The sequence below is a fragment of the Saimiri boliviensis genome, chromosome 8 (genome assembly GCF_048565385.1).
Source record: "Saimiri boliviensis isolate mSaiBol1 chromosome 8, mSaiBol1.pri, whole genome shotgun sequence".
NCBI lineage: Eukaryota > Metazoa > Chordata > Mammalia > Primates > Cebidae > Saimiri > Saimiri boliviensis.
Window position 1 is genome coordinate 126,301,079 of NC_133456.1, and position 25,569 is coordinate 126,326,647.

Genomic DNA, 25,569 nt, shown 5'->3' on the forward strand with positions numbered 1-25,569 from the left:
TTAAAAGAAACAGTAAGAGTTCTGACAAAAGGCATCAATAATTTTTTTGTCGTTGTTGAGATGCAATCTCACACTGTCGCCCAGGCTGGAGTGCAGCGGTGTGATCTTGGCTCACTGCAACCTCCACCTCCTGGGTTCAAGTGATTATTGTGCCTTAGCATCCTCAGTAGCTGGGATTACAGTTGCATGCCATCACACCAGGCTAATTTTTGTATTTTTAGGAGAGACGGGTTTTTGCTATTTTGGCCAGGCTGGCCTTGAACTCCTGGCCAGAGTTGCACCTGCCTTGGCTCCTGAAGTGCTGGGATTACAGGTGGGAGCCACTGCACTAGGCGAACGAGTTTTCTAAAACAGACTAAAATAAAGTTTCTTTATTGAAATTAAATAAATTAGGTCAAGGACTAAAATAATTAGGTCAAGGAAGAAAGTATTATGAACACTAGACAACACATTTCAATTTACAAGGAGGCTTAGGATAAATGATCAACTGGGTAGTCAAACTAAGTTACCATGAGGTCCACTTTCATCCTTAAAAGTTCATGATGTTCTAAGTTCTGTAATGAACCAATATAAATATTTGCTTAAACATGTGTCAAATATCCCAGTAAGGACATAAAGCAAGCAAATAAAGAGGCTGCCTGTGAGGAGAAATGGGGGAGGAGACCAGAAGACACAGGAGGAAAGGAATTTTCCATGGTACACATTGTGTCAAATGTTTTCCTTTTTAATCATATGAAATGGAATCTGTTCAAAATGCAGATACATTAATAACTGCATAACATACATGGCACTGATTTTCATCAGAAAATTCAAGTTTGATATAAAATAGAGTCTATTCTATCTGACCTTTAAATGAAAGTTGGTACCACACTCACAAAAGACCATTATGAAAATGCCCTGGAATCCAATGGTTTACTTAAGACACAACACTCATCATGGACACCAAGAAGTCAGGAGGGGCAAGGGACAGCAACAAACAAGGAGAGGTGGTTACCTTCCGGTCGCAGGTTTTAGGACTCCCAGGAGTGTTCTGCTTGAGGAACCCAGCTGTTGTTGACCAGCGTGTGGGATTTTTCCTCGAAGGCTCTTCAGAGGAAAAATTATTATCACTGATAGAAGTGGAGAGGCCAATTAGAGCTGGGTCACTACTGCGTCGAACATGAAGAGGCATATCTGTAAACACAAAAGCACTACGCTGAAAAATAACATACTAATGTTGGTAGACTACATGTTAGGAAAATGTAGAGCAATCCTAAAGACTAAGGAACAGAATTACAACTTTTTAAAAGGGGACAGTGGGTCAGCATTCTAAATACAAATTTCTTTAGGTCCTTTTAAATACTACATGGTGAAAGAGGTGTGGTCAGGTGTCAGCTCTGAGCAAGACTGCCCAGGTTTGCATTTGGGCTTCACTCCTTGTTATCTATGTGGCCCTGGCCAAGTTGCCTAACTGTTCTCTGCCTCTAGTCCTTTCCAACTCAAATGAAAATAAAACAGTACCTTTTTCATCAGGGTAATGTGAAGACTAAGTAATATAAAGGGGATAAGCAGTGCCTGACATATAGTGTGTACTCAGGAAAGAGTAATATTATAATGATCATTACTGCTAACATTATCTCAATATTTCTAAATAATCATCACATATACCATTCAAAAAATAATGAATCTAAGCACGTAAACAAATTTCATCTACCTTTTAATCATATCTGCTGGAATAAACATACAGAATCTATATAGCTAACAAATAATTTATTGTATATTTCAAAGTAGCTAGAAGAGAGGATCTGAAATTTTTCCAATATAAAAAAAAGGTAGATAATTGAGGTGTGAATATCCTCATTACCTTGATTTGACCATTACACACTGTATCAAAACATCACAAACTCTCCATAAATACATACAACTATGTAGCAATTTTTTAAAATCTATAGAGTTTAGACATTTGGCTGCTCTACTGAAAAGTTTCATTGAATAAAATGTTTCTTCAATAAAGTATTATCAGAAAGTATAGTGCCCAAATATATTATTTATACTTAAGACAGAAAATACTCAAAGTAATATGCAATCTGCAGGTAGTTTCTGTTATATACTCACATATACACATGAAAGGCAGTATTTTAGCAAATGCATTTGCATAGAACAGTTTGCTTGCAACTGTGATAACAACATCAATAATAAACTCAGATGAACACTTGTATCATTATCAGTAGCACTGAGAACAACCTGGCAAATATAATCACTGTCACAGCAGAGAAGAAACAGAAAACAAAAATGCAAAGCCAAGAAGAAAAGAGTCTGCAACAGCTGGAATCAGGAGTGAAAGTTTCACTCACCAACTGAGTGAAATCACTCAAAAATGTAAGACAAAATTTAAATTAAATTATGTTTACAGTACTGTTTTTAAAAACTAGGATGTAAGTTAAGCATTTGTCTTAAAGCCTCTAACAACAGAGCTTAATTTTATTTTATTTTATGTTATTTTTTGAGACAGAGACTGGCTCTGTCATCCACGCTGGAGTGTAGTGGCACAATCTCAGCTAACAGCAACCTCCACCTGCTGGGTTCAAGTGATTCTCCTGCCTCAGCCTCCCGCAGCTACAGGCTACAACAAGCATGAGCCACCAAGCCAGGCTAGTTTTTGTGCTTTTAGTAGAGACAGAGTTTCACCATGTTGGCTAGGCTGGTCTTTTAATGCCTGACCTCAGGTGATCTACCCGCCTCAGCCTCCCAAAGTGCTAGGATTACAGGTGTGAGCCACCACATCCAGCCTAATGACACAGCTTTAACTATAAAGTAAATACATTATTTATCCTAGGAGGGATAATTTTGAAACACTGGTGCACTGGTCAATGGTAAAAATATGGAGACCTTGAGGAAACCAAACTAAAGACAGGCCATTGATATACAGTGAAGGCTATATTTAAACCAACATATGAAAGCAAATTAAAACTAATCAGATAAAACAAAAGCATATGAAACATAGTAATATCAAATTTAACACGGACTTCTACGTCATGAGGATTGGATAACAATAACACAGTCTGAGCAACATTACCAGGGCAAAAATTTAGTCAGCTTCTAATTTAACAATGTTGGTGGCTATCTCAATATGAGGAAAGAAATGTAAACACGACGATTTTAATAATTACTGGATTTATTATGCGTTTGATGCCTTTGATGCTTATAACTTATACCCCAAAAAATAAAAATAAACACCAGTAAGAATTATATAGTCATCCTCACAAAAATACACATCTAAGAATCCATGCACGTTAATATTCAATGCCCTTACTATAAGGAAAGTTCTCTACCAAGAGGAAGCACAATTTCCAGAATCATCAAATTAAAACCTGTAAGCAAAAAAGTAACAAAATGGGGAGGGGTGGGCAGGAAAAGACTAAATACTTCTAGACAATGTTGTTACTTAGACAAAGGTTCTGCTCCTTTCCAATTACAGGATTAATTATTCGGTTGTTAAGTACCTCTGTACACCTCAAGTTCTCTCCCTCTTCCTCTTGCCCTTGAGTGTGTGTAAGTCTACGAGAAGCACTATTAACTCAGAGGGGATGGCCTTTAAAAAACAGCACAGACATAAGGTCCAAAAGCAGTACCCACTACCTGTATTAAAATAATTACATAAAAGTTTATTCTAACCCCCAATAAATTCAGGGACTAGATACTGAATTTGCTTGGTCCTAATAAAACTGCTTACCCTACTTGTATCTGAAATTTTCTTCAGGAGAATACATTGCATACATGATTTCGATTATATAAGTGATTAGGACCATCTTCTTCAAATTAGACACAAACATTGTGTTAATGTGTTAGTCTGCAATAGACAGACAAAAATCATTAGCATTTCTCTATATATACCTGTAGCTCTTGAAATAGAATGTGAACTTGGGGAAAGTGGGGATTTGAGAGTAGGTACATGTCGGAGCTCCAGACCCTGTGGGATGTCTCTTCTGGTGCGTAATGGAGCTCATGGAAAGCGCGCTGTTCGCATAAACTGCAATGCAAAGGATGCTACAGGGAACGCTCTATCATGCAGTCCTTCTTCTGAGTTCTTCCAACATTAAACTTTTTGTTTGCATCTCAGTAAAATAAATATAGCCTGGATCTTCTATTTGCACTACCTAGTCACTGAGTACTCCCATGCAATTTCAAGTCCCACGTTTACATTTATGTTGACTGCTAAATTCAGGAAGGTGTCCTAGATTTGATTACTACGCTGATGAGAAAGAACAAAACCCAATAAAAGAAGTCAAGGAAGTCAGGTGCAGTGGCTCATGCCTGTAATCCCAGCACTTTGAAAGACCAAGGTGAAGAACTGCTTGAGGTCAGGAGCTCAAGACCAACTTGAGCAACACAGTGAGATCCTGTATCTACAAAAAAAAAAAAAAAATTAAAAAACCTGGGCGACTATGGTGGCACATTCCTATAGTTGGAGGGTAAGAAGCAGGCCTTTACTGCAGAGGCAGGGCTGGCACACCAGACCAAACGGAGGACTAGCCAAAACAGGGCTAGGGCAGAAGCAGCTTTCCATCAAACACACTGACCAGCATGGCATGTCAATTTACTATCGCCATGGCAACACCTAGGTGTTACCTACCATTTCCCTGGTAATAACCTAATGTCCTAGTTACTACACCTTCCCTAAATATTTCTGCACAAACTGCCCCTTAATCTGCATGTAATTAAAAGTGAGTATAAACATGACTGCAAAACTGCCCTGGGCTGCTACTCTTTGCCCATAGAGAGTACCTCTGCTCTGCAGAAGCAGTCACAGAGCTATGACACTGTTGCTTCAGTAAAGCTGTTTTTCTCTAGCCCCAGCTCACCCTTCAAGTCTTTTCCTGGGCAAAGTCGAGGACCCTTATGGGCAAGGCCCACTGTGGGGCTCACATGTCCTGCATCAGTCCCAGCTGCTCAGAAGTCTTAGATGGGAAGATCACTTGAGCCCAGAAGTTGAAGCCTGCAGTGAGCCATGACTGCACTACTGCACTCCAGCCTGGGCAACAAAGCAAGGCCCTATCAGTCCAAACTGGCCCAGTCGGTCAGTCAGTCAAAAGAAGTCAGTGGCATGTTCTCATCAAAGAATGCCAAATCATGTCATAATGATGTTGAAATCAAGGTTTTCTTATGTTTAGAAGTGCTGCAAGACCTGAGTCGTCATAGTACACAAAGGCAGCATTAACCAGGTCAAAATAAAAAGACCCCCTGTCACCCCAGGGCATGTCTAGGTTCATACAGCCTACGATGTAGACTCCACAAGACATCTTTAATTTTCACAATGATGTGTATCTGATGGGTATATGTTACATATCTGGATGTGTACTGGTTTATGATTTCCTCTTCTTTTCATGATTGCATGAAAATTACAAGGCATTTTATGCAGTTTTCACACACACAAACACATGCAAGCACATACAGTTTAGTAATACTGTGTTAGAACCCACCACTTAGAGGGATATGAAATTTTTTTCTTTAAATAAGGCACTACATTAGACACATGGAAAAACATGTGACCCACATCACATATAAGTAAGCTGAGGCTCAGAGCGATAACATGAAAAGTCAGTTCTCCGGTCAAGACTTCAAGCTCCCAAGTCAGTGCTGAATCATTAATCACAAATTATCAAATCAGATCTAGTAAGTTCCATTTCTAGCTACTTGTGAATACAAACATTAGTTTCAGTTTTTTAAAAAAGAAGAATTTTGTTGTTTTCCTAGAATTATGCAATTAGAAATCATATCCTGATTTTAAGTCGTAACATGATTTCATTTTGGGAAGAGGAAGAAACCGTTACATTAGCCATAAACATATATTGTAACAACAGGCATGCAAATTTCACAAATGTTAAGATAGGAAAAGGAAAAAAACTACCGTTAAATGGAGGAAGTACTACTCCATTTAACAGTAACCTAGGAAAGCATGTCTACAAGGAAACAGGACTAGATTCGGTGGCTCCCAAATGCTGACCTCAGGGACCTTTCGCACTCTAAAAATTGATGACCTCAAAGCGTTTTTGTGTATATGAGGCTAAAGCTAATAATATTTACCATTTTAGGAGTGAAAATGAGAACAACTTTAAAATATCTATTTATTAAATGACTTTAATAATAAAACCCATCACATATTAACACAAACTAATTTTATGAAAATTGTATTTTATAAAACAAAGCACATTCAGTGGAAAGAGCAGCAATGTTTTACATTTTGCTTAATAGAAGACATCTGAATTCTCGTATCTGCTCATGTATTCTCAGCTGCCATATGAAAAAGTGTATAGAGGAAAAAAAGAACTTCACAAATATGTAGCTGGAAGAGGGAATAAGATCATAATAGCTTTTCCAGAAAATACTGGGTTTTCTTCTCTGATTCCACACCATAAGCTGACCAATGGTGGTTTTTCAAAGGTCAGCTACAGTATGGATGTGAAGTTTTCTTTGTTACATTAAAATCTATTTGTCTGTCTCACACTTGGTATGAATCTTCCCCAAGAAAAATTCCGTAACATTAATCATTTGGAAACCATTAGTTAATACATTATGTCAATCTTCCAAATGCTGATACATTTCTTTATTTCAGAAAAATCACAGGTTAATATCTCTGCCAATTTAATCAGAAATGTCTTTATGTACTGGGAAGCAGTCATGCTCACAGTGGGACATCAGTTTTCCAAAACCTAATTTTTACTAGAAAGTTTGAATTTTATCTTTAGCAAGAAATACTGCCCATTTTTTTGGCCTTGTAGTGACAGGCTTGTGTCACTCATTTTTATGAAACTCTCTACCAGATACTCAACTCTGAATGACCAGCTTTTCTGTCCGTACTTCAAACAAAAACACTGTTCCATGAAAAAACCTCAGCATGTAAATCAAGCCTTCACATAAAAGTATTTCTGAAGACAACCACCGAGAAGCTGGACATGGTGGCTCACAAATGTAAAATCAGCTACTCAGGGAGGCTGAAGCAAAAGGATCACTTGAGCCCAGGAGCTCGAGACCAACCTGGGCAACACAGTGAGACCTTACCGCAGCAAAAATAAAATTAAATTAAAATTTAAAAAGGAACTACTGAGCTTCCATATGTTGGAAAAGTGTTTTATGCCTACATTATCAGACGAAATGTTAAATTGTATATTAAAGGGTCAGGTTTTAAGTAATTGATTTTGCTCGTTCATTAAAAGGTTAGTGAAATGGGTTTTTTAAAAAACTGCGAGTGTGTGGGATGAAGAATACATTTGGTGTCAATGTCTTGATTTGTTCCAAGTGATCTACATTTTTGCCCCTCAGGGTGTGGGCACCACTGATGTAGATGTCAACCCAGTGAACACCACAGAACAGGTTTTCATAAAACTCTGAAAATAACATTGCCCTCGTAGCCTTCCTGAAATAATCTTAGTGATCCCTTAGGGCCCAGAGATCACATGCTAAGAACCACTGGCCTAGACCTGTGATCCTGGCACATTAGTCACCTGGCTGGGCCTCCATCCCTAATTGATAAATTCAGAGGCTGCACTACTGGTTTTAGAAGTTCCCTTTAATACCAAAAGGTGTGAGTGCACATATGTTCATACACCCCCAACCAGTGATCATCTACCAAACCTCATCCTGACAGAATGTATAACAATTTATGAAAAATGTATTAGAAAAAAAAAAAACATAAAAAGCATTTCAAAGCAGTCTCAGCAGCCATTCCTCGGGGTAGCTCCAAACAAGTTAAAATACGACAAGCAACACAGAGTTTTAGGGAATGGTTCCATAGTAGCCACAAATGGCATGAGGTCTTTTCACGAGTTTCACCTTATTTTAAGGAAAGACATTTGTATAAACATCTGGCCTTAACAAAATGAATCATGAAACACAACTTCCAGTTTCATCTAAAAGGTTTCCCACCTCTAACTGTCCTGACTAAATATAACATTGCATAAAGAAGGTCATTTTGTGTTGGCCTCGGATGAATAAAACACAATCTTCACACCTACGATTTGCTATGTTTCTGGGGCCCATGGCCTATTTCAGCATTACTAATAATCTGATGTAATTTGTGTTCATTACAGTACGTAATTAGAAATAATAGGAGCTCCTCATTTAAGGTAATTTGGTCAGTCACTATGATAGCCATTCCTTGCATTTTAAAACATGATAAAGCTTTCTAATCCCATAATCTTCTGATTTATTTAATATATAGATTTTCAAAGTATAACCTCTGAAATATTAAAAAAAAATTCAAAGACATGGATCTTCAATAATTAAGCTGCTGCAGGAAGCACAGAGCGATTGGCGCGATGTCACTGGGTCCAGAACGATGACGAAGACTGTTTGATGTGTACATTGCTTTGAAGAGGGGATAAAACAGCAATAAACCCTCATCACAAGATCTGAAATTCTCCATGGCACTAACGTACTGTAAATATTGATGTCTCCTTCTCTCTAGGTAAGGTGCCTTTTAAATAAGTGGAAGGAATGGTGAATCTAATTATAAATTAGAGCAAACACCAAAGGGCAGACATAGACATTTTTAACTGTTAACTAACCCTCCCTTTCTTCTCATCAACTTGCCCAATGCCTCTCTTCCTTCATTCTTCAAGTGCCTTTTAAATTATTTAACCACTTAGTATTCTCAAGGTTTTTTTCTTGTAAAATAAAAATTAAAAAAAAATTTTTTTAAACCACTTAATGAATACATCTCTGCCAAGAAGACAGTCACAAATTATCAAGGTATTTAATTGAATCTAAATATAATACACACTTACATGTGTGCATTTAGAACTTATGATGCAAACAGCAAAAATGAAAACTGTCTCTCCCCCATCTTCAGGGAAATTATACATTTCCTAAAGAGACATCTAACCGGCCGGGCGCGGTGGCTCAAGCTTGTAATCCCAGCACTTTGGGAAGCCGAGACGGGTGGATCACGAGGTCGAGAAATCGAGACCATCCTGGTCAACATGGTGAAACCCCATCTCTACTAAAAATACAAAAAAATTAGCTGGGCATGGTGGCACGTGCCTGTAATCCCAGCTACTCAGGAGGCTGAGGCAGGAGAATTGCCTGAACCCAGGAGGCGGAGGTTGCAGTGAGCCGAGATCGCGCCATTGCACTCCAGCCTGGGTAACAAGAGCGAAACTCCGTCTCAAAAAAAAAAAAAAAAAAGAGACATCTAACCGTGGAAGAATCAAGTTATTAACACGTGCCGTGGTGATACAAACCTGTCATCACGATTGCAAAACTGACCTTCAGATATGTGTTACTCCTTTTCATAAAAGTATTTATCCATATTTCACTTACTTGGGTAGCATCCTGGGAATAAATTTGTGGAAGGCAAGGCAAGAAATAAGTTTTGAAAAACAACAGATGACTCAAAGAGTAGGATATAAAATTGAGTTTTATCACCTTGTTATTAACTATTTTTTCTATATAAGCAATAAATACAGGATACTACAATTGGAAGATGCTTAGTGATAAACTGAAATATTACATTTTACAGGTAAGTGCACTGAGCACCACATATATTAAGAGTTAGGTCGAAGGTCACTATGCTGCAATGAGACTCAGCTGTGCCCATAGCATTTGGTAATTGACTCCCTGTCCTGTACAGTTCAGATCTGATCACACTGCTGTCTAGAAAAAACTAAGACATATCAAAAGTACAAAATGCCTATATTGCACTTGAAAAAACAGGTAATTTCTTGGTAAGTTTAAGATACATTTCTGTAGATAATAGGATGTTTTCAATGGTTGCACTGAATCCAAGACACGTAAGGAGGGAAAACAAAGTCAAGGAAAAAATATATATGCGATTTTCTAATGACATATTGTTTCCACTCAAAAGCCAAGCATTTTTCTGAGGCAAATTAAATTTATACCATTAGAATTCTCACTCTGAAACTGACAATATAACCACCTAATCAAAAACACCCACTCTCGAAATATTCACCTGAGTACAAGTGAGGAAATCTGAATAAGACTCCATATATTTTTACATAAAGGCTGTATATGAATGTTACGTGAATGTTAATATGCTGGTTGTGACAGAACAGGAACTTTCCTCAAAATCTTACCATTGAGGGAAACATAAAGTGAATTTCTCTTTATCTTTTCTTACAACGACATGAAATTTTATAATAAGCTCAAATTTAAATTTTTTTAAAGCACAGAGTTAAGCAAAATCCCAGGTGCAAATTCTCAGTATCAAGGCCTGCCACAAGTGGGACTTATGGTACCTTTCTAACACTGTTTCCTAAAATATTCTTCTTATCACCCAGTGTTCAACCTTCACAGCCACTGCTGGTAGCCAGCGGCCTGTCCACACGGACAGCTCCCTGAACATCCTCCATAATAGACAACTGCACAGCTCACCAGCACTGCAACTTCTGTTACCAGGAACCTCTTCCCTCCTCTCCACCTACTCCAGTGTGTCCTGCGCTCTACAAGTCCTCCTCAAATGACACCATCTCTTCCAACACATCAGATCTAGTACTAGTGTTCCAGCAGCAAGTGGGTGGCGGGCTCAGACAGGGGTCTTTTTTTTTTTTTGAGACGGAGTTTTGCTCTTGTTACCCAGGCTGGAGTGCAATGGCACGATCTCAGCTCACCGCAACCTCCGCCTCCTGGGTTCAGGCAATTCTCCTGCCTCAGCCTCCTGAGTAGCTGGGATTACAGGCACGCACCACCATGCCCAGCTAATTTTTTGTATTTTTAGTAGAGACGGGGTTTCACCATGTTGACCAGGATGGTCTCGATCTCTTGACCTCGTGATCCACCCGCCTCGGCCTCCCAAAGTGCTGGGATTACAGGCTTGAGCCACCGCGCCCGGCCTCAGAAAGGGGTCTTTAAGAAAAGTTTACTGGAAAGACTATTTCTAATACATGTCAGGATTAAGGATTGACAGCAAAGGGTACAGTGCCCTCTGCTCACATGAGGCAAAGGGAGCTGTGACATTCCCCAGAGGGCCACAGCTACACACAAGCCACAGCCAGGAAGGCTGAATAAGCCTGCCTTTTCCATCTTCCCACTTCCGTCAACGCCCTGCTGCTGCAGTCCTTGCAGGCACAAGGCAGAGAGCACAGAGCCTGGTCAGTATGAGAGGCAGGCCTTCTGGTATATGGAGCAGAGCGCACAGAGCCTGGTCAGTATGAGAGCAGAGAAGGTAGGTGTGGAGGATGAAGGAAAAGATCCAGCTTGGATGTCCTAGTCCTCTGCCTCTTTCTCCCACTGCACCTTGCTTCTCTTTTTTAAAAACGAGGTCTTGCTCTGCCACCCAGGCTGGAGTGCAGTGCAGGATCACAGCTCCCTGTAGACTCAAACTCCTGGGCTTAATGCTACTCCAGCCTCAGTCACACCAATAACTGAGACTATAGGTAGCCGCCACTACTCCTAGCTAATTATTATTTTATTTTTTTATAAAAATAGGATTTTGCAGTGTGGCCCAGGCTGGTCTCAAACTCCAAGCCTCCCAAAGCCTTAAAATTACCAGCAGAACAACCACACTCAGCCTGTTTCTACTTTTTTTTTCTTTTTGATACAGAGTTTTGCTCTTGTTGCCCAGCCTGGAGTGCAATTGTGTGATCTCAGCTCACTGTAAGTAACCTCAGCCTCCCAGGTTGAAGCTATTCTCTTGCCTCATCCTCTCAAGTAGCTGGAATTACAGGTGCCTGCCACCACATCTGGCTAATTTTGTATTTTTAGTAGAGACGTTTAGTAGATGGCGTTTCTCCATGTTAGTAAGGCTAGTCTGAAACTCCTGACCTCAGGTGCTCCACCTGCCTTGACCTCCCAAAGTGCTGGGATTACAGGCCTAAGCCACCACGCCTGGACTGTTTCTACTTTTCATATCATCAGCCAGTTATTCAGCTAGAGGACAAGTACTGACTATTCATTTTAACAACTCACCCACTCTAAACACACATACACATACACACACACACACAAACACACACCCAACAAAGTAGGAACAAAATGTTTTAAAGTTGGCTAAGATGTATCAGTCAGGAACAAAAATATTCCCAATTCACTTTTTTAATAGATGTATTTCAATATTTTATTTTTATTTTAAACTTTTACTTTGACTACAGGGGTAGATCTGCAGGTTTCTAATACATGTAAATTTCATGACACAGAGTTTGGCATACAGATTATTTTGTTGCCCAGGTAATAAGCACAGTATCCAATAGATAGTTTTTATAGATAGGACTCTCGAAGGTTGACGTGCACAGAAATCACCTAGGAATCTTGTTAAAGAGCTTCAGTAGGTCTTGGCTGGGTAATATCTGAAATTCTGCATTTCAATGTCCTGGTGACGTCAGTGCTGCTGGTCTGAGTGACCGCCACCCTTTTGAGACTCTGAACAGCAGGGATATGTCATATATATATATATATATACACACACATACATATATACACACACACATTAGAGAGATATATATAATCCATTATACATTATATATAATATATAAATGCATCTATCTATAAATATATGTATATAATCTTTATACAGATTATACATAGACCTATTATATATAGATCTATTACATATAAATCCATATAGATATATAATATATAAACTTTACAAACATCTCTACATATTTAAAATTTATATATCTATATATTTATAAATAGATATTTAGAATGTATATTTACTTTATATATATCTATATATAGATATTTAAAATCAGCTGTGATTTTTTTAAAATGTGAACTTCACACTGGCAGTCAGGGACCCTCATCATTTCTCAGCTTGATTTAGTCTATCCCTCCGGGCTTGGCCGTCTCCAAGTCATCCTCTATAAAGCACTCACGTATGATACCTTTTCTAAACCACAAATCAGACATCGTAACTCAGAACCCTCAGTCTACTTGGGGCACAATACCATTAGAGTACGCTGTGTGAGACAAACAATGAATCTGCACCCTTACTCTCAACTGGAACACTCTGCAACTACAGAAGGCCAAAGAGGCTTTCCAGTTCTCTCTCCTGGGCCCTCTTCTCACCCACTGTCTTCTTTAAGGTTGGCCGGGTGGGCACTGACATCTCTGAGAAGTCTAAGAGGTTTCTAAAGCCTAAGTGAAATCACGCTTAATTTCACTTATTAGTTCTGGTAGTTTCTCATCTGTCATCCTCATTAAATTTTGTGATTCTAACCCCAGTTTTCAGTCCAGCAAAGGACAATAAGAAAATGTTTGTTAAAGTGTTATCGTATAAATAAATTAAGAAAATGAATGATTTCCATCTAGAGATACATGACTTCCATCTACCTCTGTCCTTCCATCTATCTCTGTCCTTGATTGTCTCAAGTATTGAAGGGCAATCTCTGTAGTAAAGAAACAATTAGAGATGTCAGAGATGTTGGAAGGCTCCAGAGAATGAAAAAAAGGGTTTTCTACTGGCAAAAGGACAAAGAATTGCTGCTTCAAATACTGGTGATAAACTCCCTGGCTAGAAATCCCATTCAGGTTTTACTTTTTTTTTTTTTTTTTAAAAAACTATTAATTTTGCACTAGCGTCCTTCATGCAGTGCTGACTCCCTTATGAGAATATCTCAGTAAGAGTCAATCTAAATTAATTCTTCACATATAATTTTGTATGTATACGTGAGCCAAATTCCTCATATCACTTCCACTTTACCAATTTAGTTCAACAATCATGTAATTAAATCTTAAAATTATAACTTTGCCTAACAAGTAATTTGTCTTTCCAAAATTGACATTGACTATTGATTGCATTTAAGATATTCTCTAAATGCTCAATGCCCTCTCCTTTGACATTTGTCTTCTATTATTTTATTAAGGATTCAAGTACAGCAGTAACTGTCAAGTTAACTTTCCATGAGCATTATTTCCCCATTCTTTTATTATTACAACGTTTACTCCACAATGCTATATATAAAAAAAAAAAAAAAAGCATAATCTTTTTCTCTTACCTGGGGACTAGCAATTTGCCAATTTTATTTGCCAGTTTTCTGTCACTTCAGCATGTGCGTTTGAAGCTCCCGCGCTTTACAAGATTTTATAATTATCCCAGTGTATGTCGACCATCAACGACTACTTCACAGCAGCGAGCCTCTGTGTAACTCTGAGGTGTCAAACTTCCACTCTCATCTCTGTACTTCATTTTGGTCAGAGCTGGGCTTTTCATCTCGCATATGAATTTTTTTTTTTTTTGAGACAAGCTCTCGCTCTGTCGTCCACGCTGGAGTGCAGTGGCACGACCTGGGCTCACTGCGGCCCGGACCTCCCAGGCTCCAGGGATCTTCTCCCCACTGCCTCCCGAGCAGCTGGGACGACTGGCACGCGCCGCCACCCCAGAACGCACACGAATCTTCATGGTACTAAGACCCTTTTTTCAACTCTGACATCTACATCTCTTCTGCCGTGGAGAGCGGGTCTCCGGCGTCCAGGCGGAGCGCCCTCTGCGCACGGCTTGCTCGCGGGCACCGCTTCCCGCGTCCCGGGGCTCCCTAGCGGCGGCGGGCGGCACTGCGGCGGTGCACTCGGGCGGGGGAAGCCGCGCTCGCGCAGCGTCTTTCCAACATCTTGTCCGGCCACTTAGGATGCCCTCGACAATGCACTTCAGACCAAACACCATGCTGGACACGTTGGCATCGGTGAAGATGGTGTTGCAGGGGCACTGATTCATGACCAACACGCCTCTCTGGGCAGCGGCCTCTGCCCTCAGCACACAGGTATGGCGGCTCTCCACCAGGTTCCCAGCATGCCCTGCGGGAGACCCAGCATGCCCTGCGGGAGGCCCAGCATGCCCTGCGCGAGCCCCAGCATGCCCTGCGCGAGGCCCCACCCACCTGTGGTCCGGCCACACGAAAACCTTTCTAGGGAGGTTTAAAATGTCACTCTCGGCCGGGCGCGGTGGCTCACACCTGTAATCCCAGCACTTTGGGAGGCCGAGGCGGGTGGACCACGAGGTCAAGAGATCGAGACCATCCTGGCCAACACGGTGAAACCCCGTCTCTACTAAAAACACAAAAAACTTAGCTGGGCATGGTGGCGCGTGCCTGTAATCCCAGCTACTCAGGAGGCGGAGGTTGCGGTGAGCCGAGATCGCGCCATTGCACTCCAGGCTGGTGACAGGGCAAGACTCCGTTTAAAAAACAAACAAACAAACGAAACAAAAAAAAAAAAAAAGGCATTCGTTCAAAGACAAGTATCTACAGCTGGGCCCGTTGGCTCAAGCCTGTAACCCCAGAAGTCTGGAAGGCCGAGGCGGGCGGATCACGTGAGGTCAAAAGGTCTAGACCAGCCTGGCCAACGTGGTGCAACCCTGTCTTTACTAAAAATACTTAGTCAGGCCTGGTGGCACACACCTGTAGTCCCAGCTACCTGGGAGGCTGAGACAGGAGGCAGAAGAATCATTTGAGCCTGGAAGGCTAATAATCCCTCCAGATGTGCCATTCTGATGAGGAGAGGACAAAGAATACACGTGTGAGCAGAGACTGTGCCATGAGGAGATCGGTGCTAGGAACGAAAACGAAGTAAAGGATCACATCCTGCCGGAAGTTGAAAATACAGGGGGAGTATGACAGAAGCACTTCAAAAACATTCAAATGCTTCATTATCCTTTTCTCTGTCTTAACTGTTCCAGTTTCAAATTAATTCCTTACCACACAACCCTGTACACACTGGCGATTAATAAAGCCATTTGGCACCAACTGGTTGCTCCGAGGCGGCAATAAGACTTCATGGCTCTGAAACATATGGCTGCATGTCTGTTTATATTACCTTCAAAGTGCAGAGATCTTTCATAGCTAATCTAAACCATTCATTCTCCTCCTTAAGGAAAGAGTAATGTAAAAGTAAACAGGTCCTGATCATGCACAATAAGCCAATTAAGTCTGTAATCACTAACATTTGTTGAGCATTTACTATGGGTTATGTATATGCTAAGACCTTAATGCCAGGACTGATCAAATCGTCAGAACAAGGCTATAAAATAGGTTCTATTATTATTCCCATTTTATAGATAGGAAGACTTGATGTTACAGAGATAAGACACCCTGGCAAAAGTTTATCTAACAATAATTGGTGGAGATAAAAATCCAAATCTCAGTAGTGAAGCCACAGGAAACATGCTCCTCCTATCCAGTAATCCTCCATGAAATCCTGGAACATTAAGAACTGAAAGAGAGAGACTCTGGCTTACTTGCACCTTTCTCACCTACATCAACCGTAACTGTCCTCACATAGTAGGAGTGCAGTAAATGCATGTTAGCTGAACTCAACCACACTGCAAGTCAGACTTGGAAGAAAAGACACTGTCCATTAGACAATGACTCATCTCATGCTTGGATCTCGTAATCGTTCTTCATAGGGAAAAAGAAAGGCCATGAAGAAAAAATTTAGGAATGAAGTTCCCTTTAGCTAAGACAAGCAAATAGATAAGACTTATAAATTCATCACAATTTTATTAGGGGATTTGTGAAAAGAAATGGGAATGGTACATTGAAGAAAGGGCATGTTACTCTGTGTGTGTGTGTGTGTGTGTGTGTGTGTACACAAAAATCAAATGCTGTGCTTCATATCTATGTCAGGAGCATTTATTTGGATTAACAGAAATGTGTTGGGTATCCTGAATCCATACATTCACAAAATATGTCACTATCATCTTTGCCTCCAAAATGCTGGTATTATAGGCATTAGCCACCGCACCCAGCCTGTCAATACAGTCTTGTATATTGTCACTGCAAGAGTCTTCTCAGTCAAATGTTTACTCAATTTAAGATATTAGCACTCAGTACAGGCTAAGGCTCTCTTACCTATACTGCTCCTATATTAATCTCAACAAAAAGTGGAAAATCCAGGGCAGTGCTTAAGACCTCCCCATCCAAACTTCACAGTTGTTTGTATACTCTTTGTGTAATATATGCACTTCTAACACTTCACTAGCCATTAAAATGATGTGGGAATACTCTGTAAAATGCTGGTTCCAGGACTCCCACCAGAAATACCGAAGATTTGGTCTAGGCAGAAGCCCAAAAATTACTTTCACGAGCTCTTCAGGTCATTGTAACATGCAGCCAAGACTGGGAATTATTGCTCTAGAAGAGACAGTACTGCATATCAGTCCAAAGGGACCTCATAAAAAATACAGATTCTGAATGAGTAGGTCTGGATGGGGCCCAAGACTCTGCATTTCCATCAAGTCCCAAGATGACGGAGTCACTAGCCACATTGGCTATTCAGTCATCCTTGGCTCATTTCAGGCCCTCTACAGCTACATGGAGCTAGTGGTCACAGGATAGTGCAAACATACATCTCTCCAAAATTATTTTAGAATTAAGTGATGTTATAGGACACTGAATTTAGCCAGAGAAAAGTACAATTAAATCACCATTAATTATATACTCTCAGTTCTATTAACTTTTAATCACTCAGAAAAGATCTGAGGGATTTTTCACTACTTCTTTCTAACTTTAATTTGAAAACGTTATAAAGAAATAGTTGTTTTTCTACTTATCAAATATAGGGCAAAAAAATCTGCATGTTTGAACATCTTACTGAATTTTTTTATGAAATATGTTTCTGTTTGTCTCCTTGGGAATGGTAACACATGCCCATGACTCCCCAAGGAAGTAAACAAATTTATATACACATTTCTTTCTATTAAAGTGCTATTCTTAGAACTAGCTCACTGTGACAATTCAAATCCTATTGCAAATTCGTATACAAATTAGGAAATTCCAATGATAATCAAGGAAAACAATAATTCTCTATTTAGCATGTTAAGAAAACCAAACAAATGCTTGGCTGCTTTTTAATTGAGGAGATAAAGCACTTTAATATTGATAAAACATTTCTAGTATTTAAGTAGCACTTTTACAACTCTAAAGCCAAGAACTTTATCCATAACTCTGCCAGTGTGTCAGACAACCAGGCAAACAGAATTCAACCCAGTCATGGTTTCCTAGGCAACAAGCACAGACAGAACCACTGGGGGGAAAAAAATGAAAACACGAAAAAGCATCGCCGCATTTCCAGTAGGCTTAAGAAATGCATTTTAATTGTCAAAATGTCACAGACAACAATATTGAAAATAATTTCCTTGGAAATGATTCAAAGCAGAATGTCATTTTCATTACAGCAAACGAGGTGTGGAAAAATAGAAAAATTAGATTCCCTTCCTTTGCTCTGAATTAAGTAGGGATGGTGATCAATCTTATTTGATTTTACAAAATACACATACATTAGTACGGATTTCTAATATGCCTCCTTAGTTTTCTCTGCAAATATTACCATACACTGCCTCAACACAAAAAGAAGAGTCATCCAGGATGACTGGTTAGCATAGGATGAAGCACCTGGCTGAAGATCATCTGCTCACAGGCAGGCCTGTACCTGCTCAGCTCTCAGTTCACATGATAAACCACATGCTTCAAAACACAGATTCATACAGAACAAGGCTGTCCATATTCATTTGCGGCTCTAGTTTTCTCTTCTATAACAACAAGGGTACCAGGCACGGTAGTTCACACCTGTAATCCCAGCACATTGGGAGGCCGAGGTGGGTGGATCACTTGAGGTCAAGAGTTCAAGACCAGCCTGGCCTACACAGTGAAACCCTATCTCTACTAAAAATGCAATAAATTAGCTGGATGTGGTAGCGGGTGCCTGTAATCCCTGCTACTCGGGAGGCTGAGGCAGGAGAATCGCTTGAACCCAGTAAGCAGAAGTTGCAGTGAGCCAAGATCACACCACTGAACTCCACTCTGGATGACACAAGTGAAACTCCATCTCAAAACAAACAAACAAACAAACAAAAAAGGTGGGGCTTACAAGCTTATATTCTATCTTAAAAACTTTTCTGGCCCTAACAGCTTTTGATTTTTAGAAATGAAATACGGAAAGGTTGCTCTGTCTAGAAAGACTGCTTCCAAAATAAACACTATATTCTAAGGCATTTTAAAACCTTTTCTTTATAGGAACTAAATATTGACAGTTAACCTTTAGAAAATAATATCTGAAATGTCCTACTACATGGCTATTAAAACGTCTAAATTTTGCACAGGCTTTTATGACCCTGATGGCATTTACTCTTATATCCTTGTCAGGAACATTTACTTGGATTAACAGGAATGTGTTGGGTGCCCTTAATCTACACTTTCACACAGTATGTCACTATAATCTTGTGAAATCATCTCTATTTTCTTCCAAAGAATCTTTTCAGTCAAACCCTTAGTCGATTTAGAAACTTAGGTTGAATTGATTAAGTAATTCAGTCAAAACTACCAATTTAGTAGCTGCAGGCAAATATCACTAAAGCGTTTTTCTGATAATTCACCTATCAATGATTGGCAAAGGAGGGAAGGAATAGCAAAATGGGAATTCCAAGAAAGAAAGTATTTACCATATTTTCTGTCTAACTTGCATATCCAACAAAGCACGAGTAACGTACTATCATTCATGTTTCCAAGCCAGCCACCTGCCAGTGGACTTCATGAGATCAGTGACAAGGCCTTAGTGAATCAGTTGCTCTACTGGAGTGGCCTTGTGTATCTGGCTGCATTTGCGCATGTTTCCCTTTGTGATACATACTACTTCTCGTATCAAAGCCAGTATAATGCAAGACATGCAAGTTATAAGAGAATAAGCTGGTAACATATAAGCAAAGTAAATGCCAAGAAATGGCAGCACATGCATACATTACCTTATTGCAATGTCTTCAATCAATTCAAACAATGTGACCTGTCTGCGTGTGACACAGGGATCTCTACTCCTGGCTTATATCATCGTATGAGAGAGAATTATTAAACTTTCAGAAACTTTTGAGAGCTGACAGTTAAATAAAGTTATTATTAAAAATTATAGTACAGGCCAGGGGCGGTGGCTCATGCCTGTAATCTCAGCATTTTGGGAGGCCAGGGCAGGCGGATCACCTGAATGCCAGACCAGTCTGGCCAACCTTGTGAAATCCCATCTCTACTAAAAATACAAAGAATTAGTTGGGTATGGTGACAGGCACCCGTAAACCCAGGTACTCAGGAGGCTGAGGCAGGAAAATCGCTTGAACCTGGGAGGCGGAAGTTGCAGCGAGCCGAGATCATGCCATTGCATTATAGCCTGGGCAACAAAATCAAAACCCTGTCTCAAAAAAATAAAAAAGTTATAGTACATAAACTTCCAACTAAATTATATTAAAACAAAGATAATACTCAAAACTCCTCATGTTCTAATTATTTTACTATGTTTTATTACTGTCTACATACATGAGGCAACTTCTCCATCTGTTATGGAAATACCATATTACGATTTGCTATCATACATCTCATCCCAACTCAACACTCAGTGACATCAATTTGGTAGCTTGAATCTTGCCATGATACTCAAATTTACACTATGGAAATGGGAACATGGGACAAAGTCAGGTTTTTGTGGTTTTCAGAGAGTCAGATATTAAACATTTACCAACATACCAATGGATCTAGAGAACCCACAAAAATTCCCTACTCTCCAGTAGTCACCAAAAATACAAGGTGCTACAGGACTACGTAGCAAGTCTGTGGAATCCGGAGGCACCTACTGAAGAAACTGTTACTCAAGCAGATTCCTATGGCAGGACTCAAGGTTAGAAAGGAGGATACCAAAGAGAAGTTTTACCAGGCAAGGGGAAAACAGAGTGCCTAGAGTTAGGCAGGAAGAAGGCTCATCCAAGAAAGTCAGAGGCCCAGAGTACTAGTCATGAAGTAGAAGAGAAAAGGCTACAAAGACACAAAACAATTCTTGCACACTTGGACAAAACATAACAGGATTCTTAACTGTTCTGGGAAGCTACCGAAGGTGTTTAAGCGTGGGGGTAGAAGGAAGAGAGCTGTGAATTATTAAACGATCACAGTTGACTAAACTGGAGAATGGGTCAAAAGACTGCCCAAGAAAAGATGTAGAAAAAGTGAGCAGAAAGCAGGTCCAATGACTCCAAACTTTCCTAATATAGCCCTGTGAGCAAAATCTTTCTGAGCATACTAGCTTATTTAATGATCACTTAAATGCTCAGTTCCACTAATATAAACATAATTAAACATATACAAGGAATGGGAAATTTTAAAATATGAGATAATAAAATACACATATATGTTTATTCTTTTTTGAACAACTGTTGTTCCCGTAATTCCCATGTTGATCAAAGGTGCCGATTTTCATTTTCCATGCCACAGTGGTTCCACATCACACTTCACAGAACACTGATGAAGCCAGCTGTGGGTCATGAAATGTAGGATGCTCTGGCAACAGAACTCAGTAAGGTCTGCAGACTTGGAACAAATGCCACTCTCAGGGAAGACCGTGCTCATGCTCAGACATTCCACACTAGGAAAAACTTCTTCAAAACTTAGCCTACTGAAGACATCACAATGGTTGAGACCATTTTCCTGGCACTCAATTTCACTGGGGGCAAATAGAAAACGTTAAACTCATTGAAATGCCATTGCTTCCTCACTATTTGCACTCAAAAACAAAAAAAAAGGCAAACACAAACAAAAACCCACAATTCAAAATGAGCATAGTGGTCACTGTGTTCTGGCATCCTACCACAGACAAACAGATCTGCCCATCAATGATTCTGACACCTGCCAAGTAAGACTTCATCCAACACACAGCCACAGTGCCCGCAGAAAATGTCAGTCTACAGTTCTCAAGAAGTGCATCAGAGTCTAAATAAAGGAAAATCTGAACTGGCAAGGAGAACCTATGTTTATTGGTACCCTTGGGAAGATTCATCACTTGGATAATCAAGGGTAGGCTCACTACATTTTCAGACATTGCTGTGAAAACTGAATTTCGAGCCAGGGTGCTCTTGCTGTTAACTTACTTTAAAGCATATGCAAAATAAAAGCAAGGATTCCAAATAGTGGTCTCTGAATACCCTTTCCCATTAATAGGGGCAAGGCTACTTAGAGAAATGACTGATTCCAGGTATGGGCAGAAAAAAAAAACATTAGAAAAGCATGAGACACACAGTCACAGCAGAAAGTAAGGATGCTGCTACCAACAGCTCTCAGGAGTCAGCTTAGAGGTGTCCGGCTGTTCAAATGAGGAGCAGCTGGAGCATCAGGAAGAAGAAGAATGCAATTGGCTGCAATAAAAACTATGTTGATTTTTGTGAGTTCTTACGGTATCTTCGAAAAAGGAAAAAAGAAAAAGTAAATATAAACCAGGAGTATGTGGCCCTAGAAAACCAACTTGTTTTTTCTGAAAACTAATAAAGGAAGAGGCCAGCCATGGTGGCTCATGCCCGTAATTTCAGCACTTTGGGAAGCTAAGGTGGGTGGATCACTGAGCTCAAGAGTTTGAGACCAGCCTGGGCAACATGGCAAAACCCTGTCTCTACAAAAATACAAGAATTAGCTGGGCATGGTGGTGTGAGCCTGTAGTTCCAGCTACTTAGGAGGTTAAGGTGGGAAGATTACTTGAGCCCAGGAGGTGGAGGCTACAGTGAGCCAAGACTGTGTCACTGCACTCCAGCCAGGGGGACAGGGTAATGCCTTGTCTCAAAAGGGAAAAATAACAACAGCAACAAAAACTGATGAAGAAGGAGATGAAACTAAAAATTTGGGCCGGGCGCGGTGGCTCAAGCCTGTAATCCCAGCACTTTGGGAGGCCGAGGTGGGTGGATCACAAGGTCGAGAGATCGAGACCATCCTGGTCAACATGGTGAAACCCCGTCTCTACTAAAAATACAAAAAGTTAGCTGGGCGTGGTGGTGCATGCCTGTAATCCCAGCTACTCAGGAGGCTGAGGCAGGAGAATTGCCTGAGCCCAGGAGGCGGAGGTTGCGGTGAGCCGAGATCATGCCATTGCACTCCAGGCTGGGTAACAAGAGCGAAACTCCGTCTCAAAAAAAAAAAAAAAAAAAAAAAAAAAAAAAAAAAAAAAAAAAAAAAAAATTTGGCCTACATTTTCTGTATAAACTATATACCTTGGAGTAACTGGCAAGAATAGCTGACAAGGAAAAGCATCTGTTTATAGAAATAGTCCCCTAATAAAATAAAGAAATTAGAGTAACAGGTACGTAAATAGAAGATCCAGGTAATAATTACCAATGGCTGCTCACAAAATGATGAACAACCACATTTTCCACGTATCTGCTGATGGAACCATACAATAATACCTGGAGATAATATTATTAAAAATTCAAATCAGAGTTATATTAAAAGTCTACACCCAACCATCATTTTAGAAGAAACACAGAGGATATAGAACATGGTAGATAACACAGAAATGGATTCAGCAAAGTCAAGACAGGAGGAAGCCTCAGGAGAAAACAAGCCCAATTTCAATGAAGAAACTGAAACAGATGCACAGAGGTCAGGCAGGAGGAGCAACCTATAGACTAAAGGAATCCTGAGACATATCAATCAAATGTACGGTGTGGATTCTGTGTGGACTTGAAACAAGCCAAATACAAAGCCACATTTATAAAAACAATCAGAAATTTTAATAACACTGTTATATATAGCATTAAGTGAACAGTACTTTTTTTTTTTTTTTTTTTTTTTTTTGAGATGGAGTTTCGCTCTTGTTACCCAGGCTGGAGTGCAATCATGCAATCTCGGCTCACCGCAACTTCCGCCTCCTGGGTTCAGGCAATTCTCCTGCCTCAGCCTCCTGAGTAGCTGGGATTACAGGCACACACCACCATGCCCAGCTAATTTTTTGTATTTTTAGTAGAGATGGGGTTTCACCATGTTGACCAGGATGGTCTCGATCTCTTGACCTCGTGATCCACCCGCCTCAGTCTTCCAAAGTGTTGGAATTACAGGCGTGAGCCACCGCGCCAGGCCTAAACAGTACTATTTTTAACGTTTCATGTTTTGAAAATGTATACTAAAACATTTTCAGAAGAAATGACATGAGGTCTGGAATTTACTTCAAAATAATCCTGTTTGGATGAGTTTGTAGGGGTACAGATGCAGCAAGATTAGCCATAAATTAATAATTGTTAGAGCTGATAGCTGAGCTGTATGTCTGAATTTTTCTATAATAAAAAATTTAACAAAATACATGTGATCCAGCAATCCAGAAGATTATAAAGACAAGTGAAAAATATGCAATGTAGGGATACTAAGTACCATTGGTCTTATCTGTTGTTCCACATCCATGGATTCAAACTGAATTCACAGATTAAATCTCAAAAGATTGAAACTACTTGAAAAAGAAAATGAAAATAACAAATAATGCAAACATTTAAAAACAATATAGTACAACAACTATTTATATAGCATTTACACTGTTAGGCCTTACGAGTAATCTAAAGAGGATTTAAAGTGTACAAGAGAACGTGTGCAGGTTATATGCAAACTATTACACAATTTTAAAGAAGAAAGTGAGCATCTTCAGATTTTGGTATCTACAGGAGTTCCTGGAACCAATCCCCAAGTGATAATGAGAAATGACAGTGAGGGCTTTCCCCCACAATTAAGGTTATATTTTTTAAAAGGAAGGTGACTAAAGTTACATCGTCACCATAATAATTTCTGTAATTTTTCTGCACTACAATGTAATAAATCTCTTTAGAACGGGTTGTGCTGACTTTATACAACATTCATTCAGAAGAGGTATGGTTTTACTGAAAGGAACTGCTAAATCAAGTCTCCTAAAATGCTGTTCTTCACAAGTTAAATGAGCTACGAAGCCACGTGAAATTTAACAACATGATTAGTGGGTCAAGGTATGGCCTCAACTCCATTTACGTAGATGTCCTTTGACTATGAAAAGAAGTAACAAACACTATTGTAGTGATTTCTTCCATCTTTAAAAAAGATGAAGCACATTTAATGATAATCAAGTTACAAATGTAAAGCAGTTCATTTTGCCCACACATACTTAGATCTTGGAAAATAATTCAAGGGGTAATGAAGCAATACACAACAACAGTGATGAAGAAATGTAAAGAGCTGCTTTTTTTTTCTCTCCTAACTCCCTCAAATAACTTTTTATATTATTTTGATGTCCATATGGTATATTACTATAAGATGTTCAAAAAGAATATATTTATCAATAAGATTGTAGGTAAGTAGGCAGAAAGAAGCCAAATTTTCAAACATGAGTAGCACAGAATAGAGAAGCTTGAACCCCACAGTACTGACAGCAAATTATAAGAAAGAGCCAGATGTAAATAGAGACACTTCAGTATTTGTCAGCTTCATTTGATTAGTAATTCCTTTAAAAGTCTGACTGAGGGAGACGTACAAGTGTGCTATGTAGGTATTCATTTCAGAGATTATTAAAATAAACCTAGAAAATAATCCATAGAACATAACATTTCATTTATTTAAGATATATTAGTCACTGTCCTGTGAATTTTATACACATCATTCTCATTTCACACCTGCCATTTATTCTTGCTATGAATATTTGAAGTAAAAAGATGACTATCCCCTGGGCACAGTGTGGCTCACACCTGTAAGCCCAGCACTTTGGGAGGCCAAGACAGGAGGATTGCGAGTTCGAGACCAGCCTGGCCAACAGGGAGAAACCCTGTCTCTACTAAAAATTAAAAAATTATCCATGTGTGGTAGCACATGCCTATAATCCCAGCTACCTGAGAGGCTGAGACGC

The 25,569-nt window shown here is 39.7% G+C and overlaps 1 protein-coding gene across 25 annotated transcripts in view; it reads right to left on the reverse strand.

Annotated features, from left to right (window-relative positions):
* Positions 1 to 25,569, reverse strand: part of PARD3 (par-3 family cell polarity regulator) — an 838,158-nt gene that overhangs the window by 484,213 nt on the left and 328,376 nt on the right. For all 25 annotated transcript variants that reach the window (XM_074405259.1, XM_074405258.1, XM_039478614.2 and 22 more), the window contains exon 4: positions 995 to 1,173. In XM_074405259.1, coding sequence (XP_074261360.1) covers positions 995 to 1,173 — 179 coding nt within the window. The remainder of the gene's footprint in view (positions 1 to 994; positions 1,174 to 25,569) is intronic.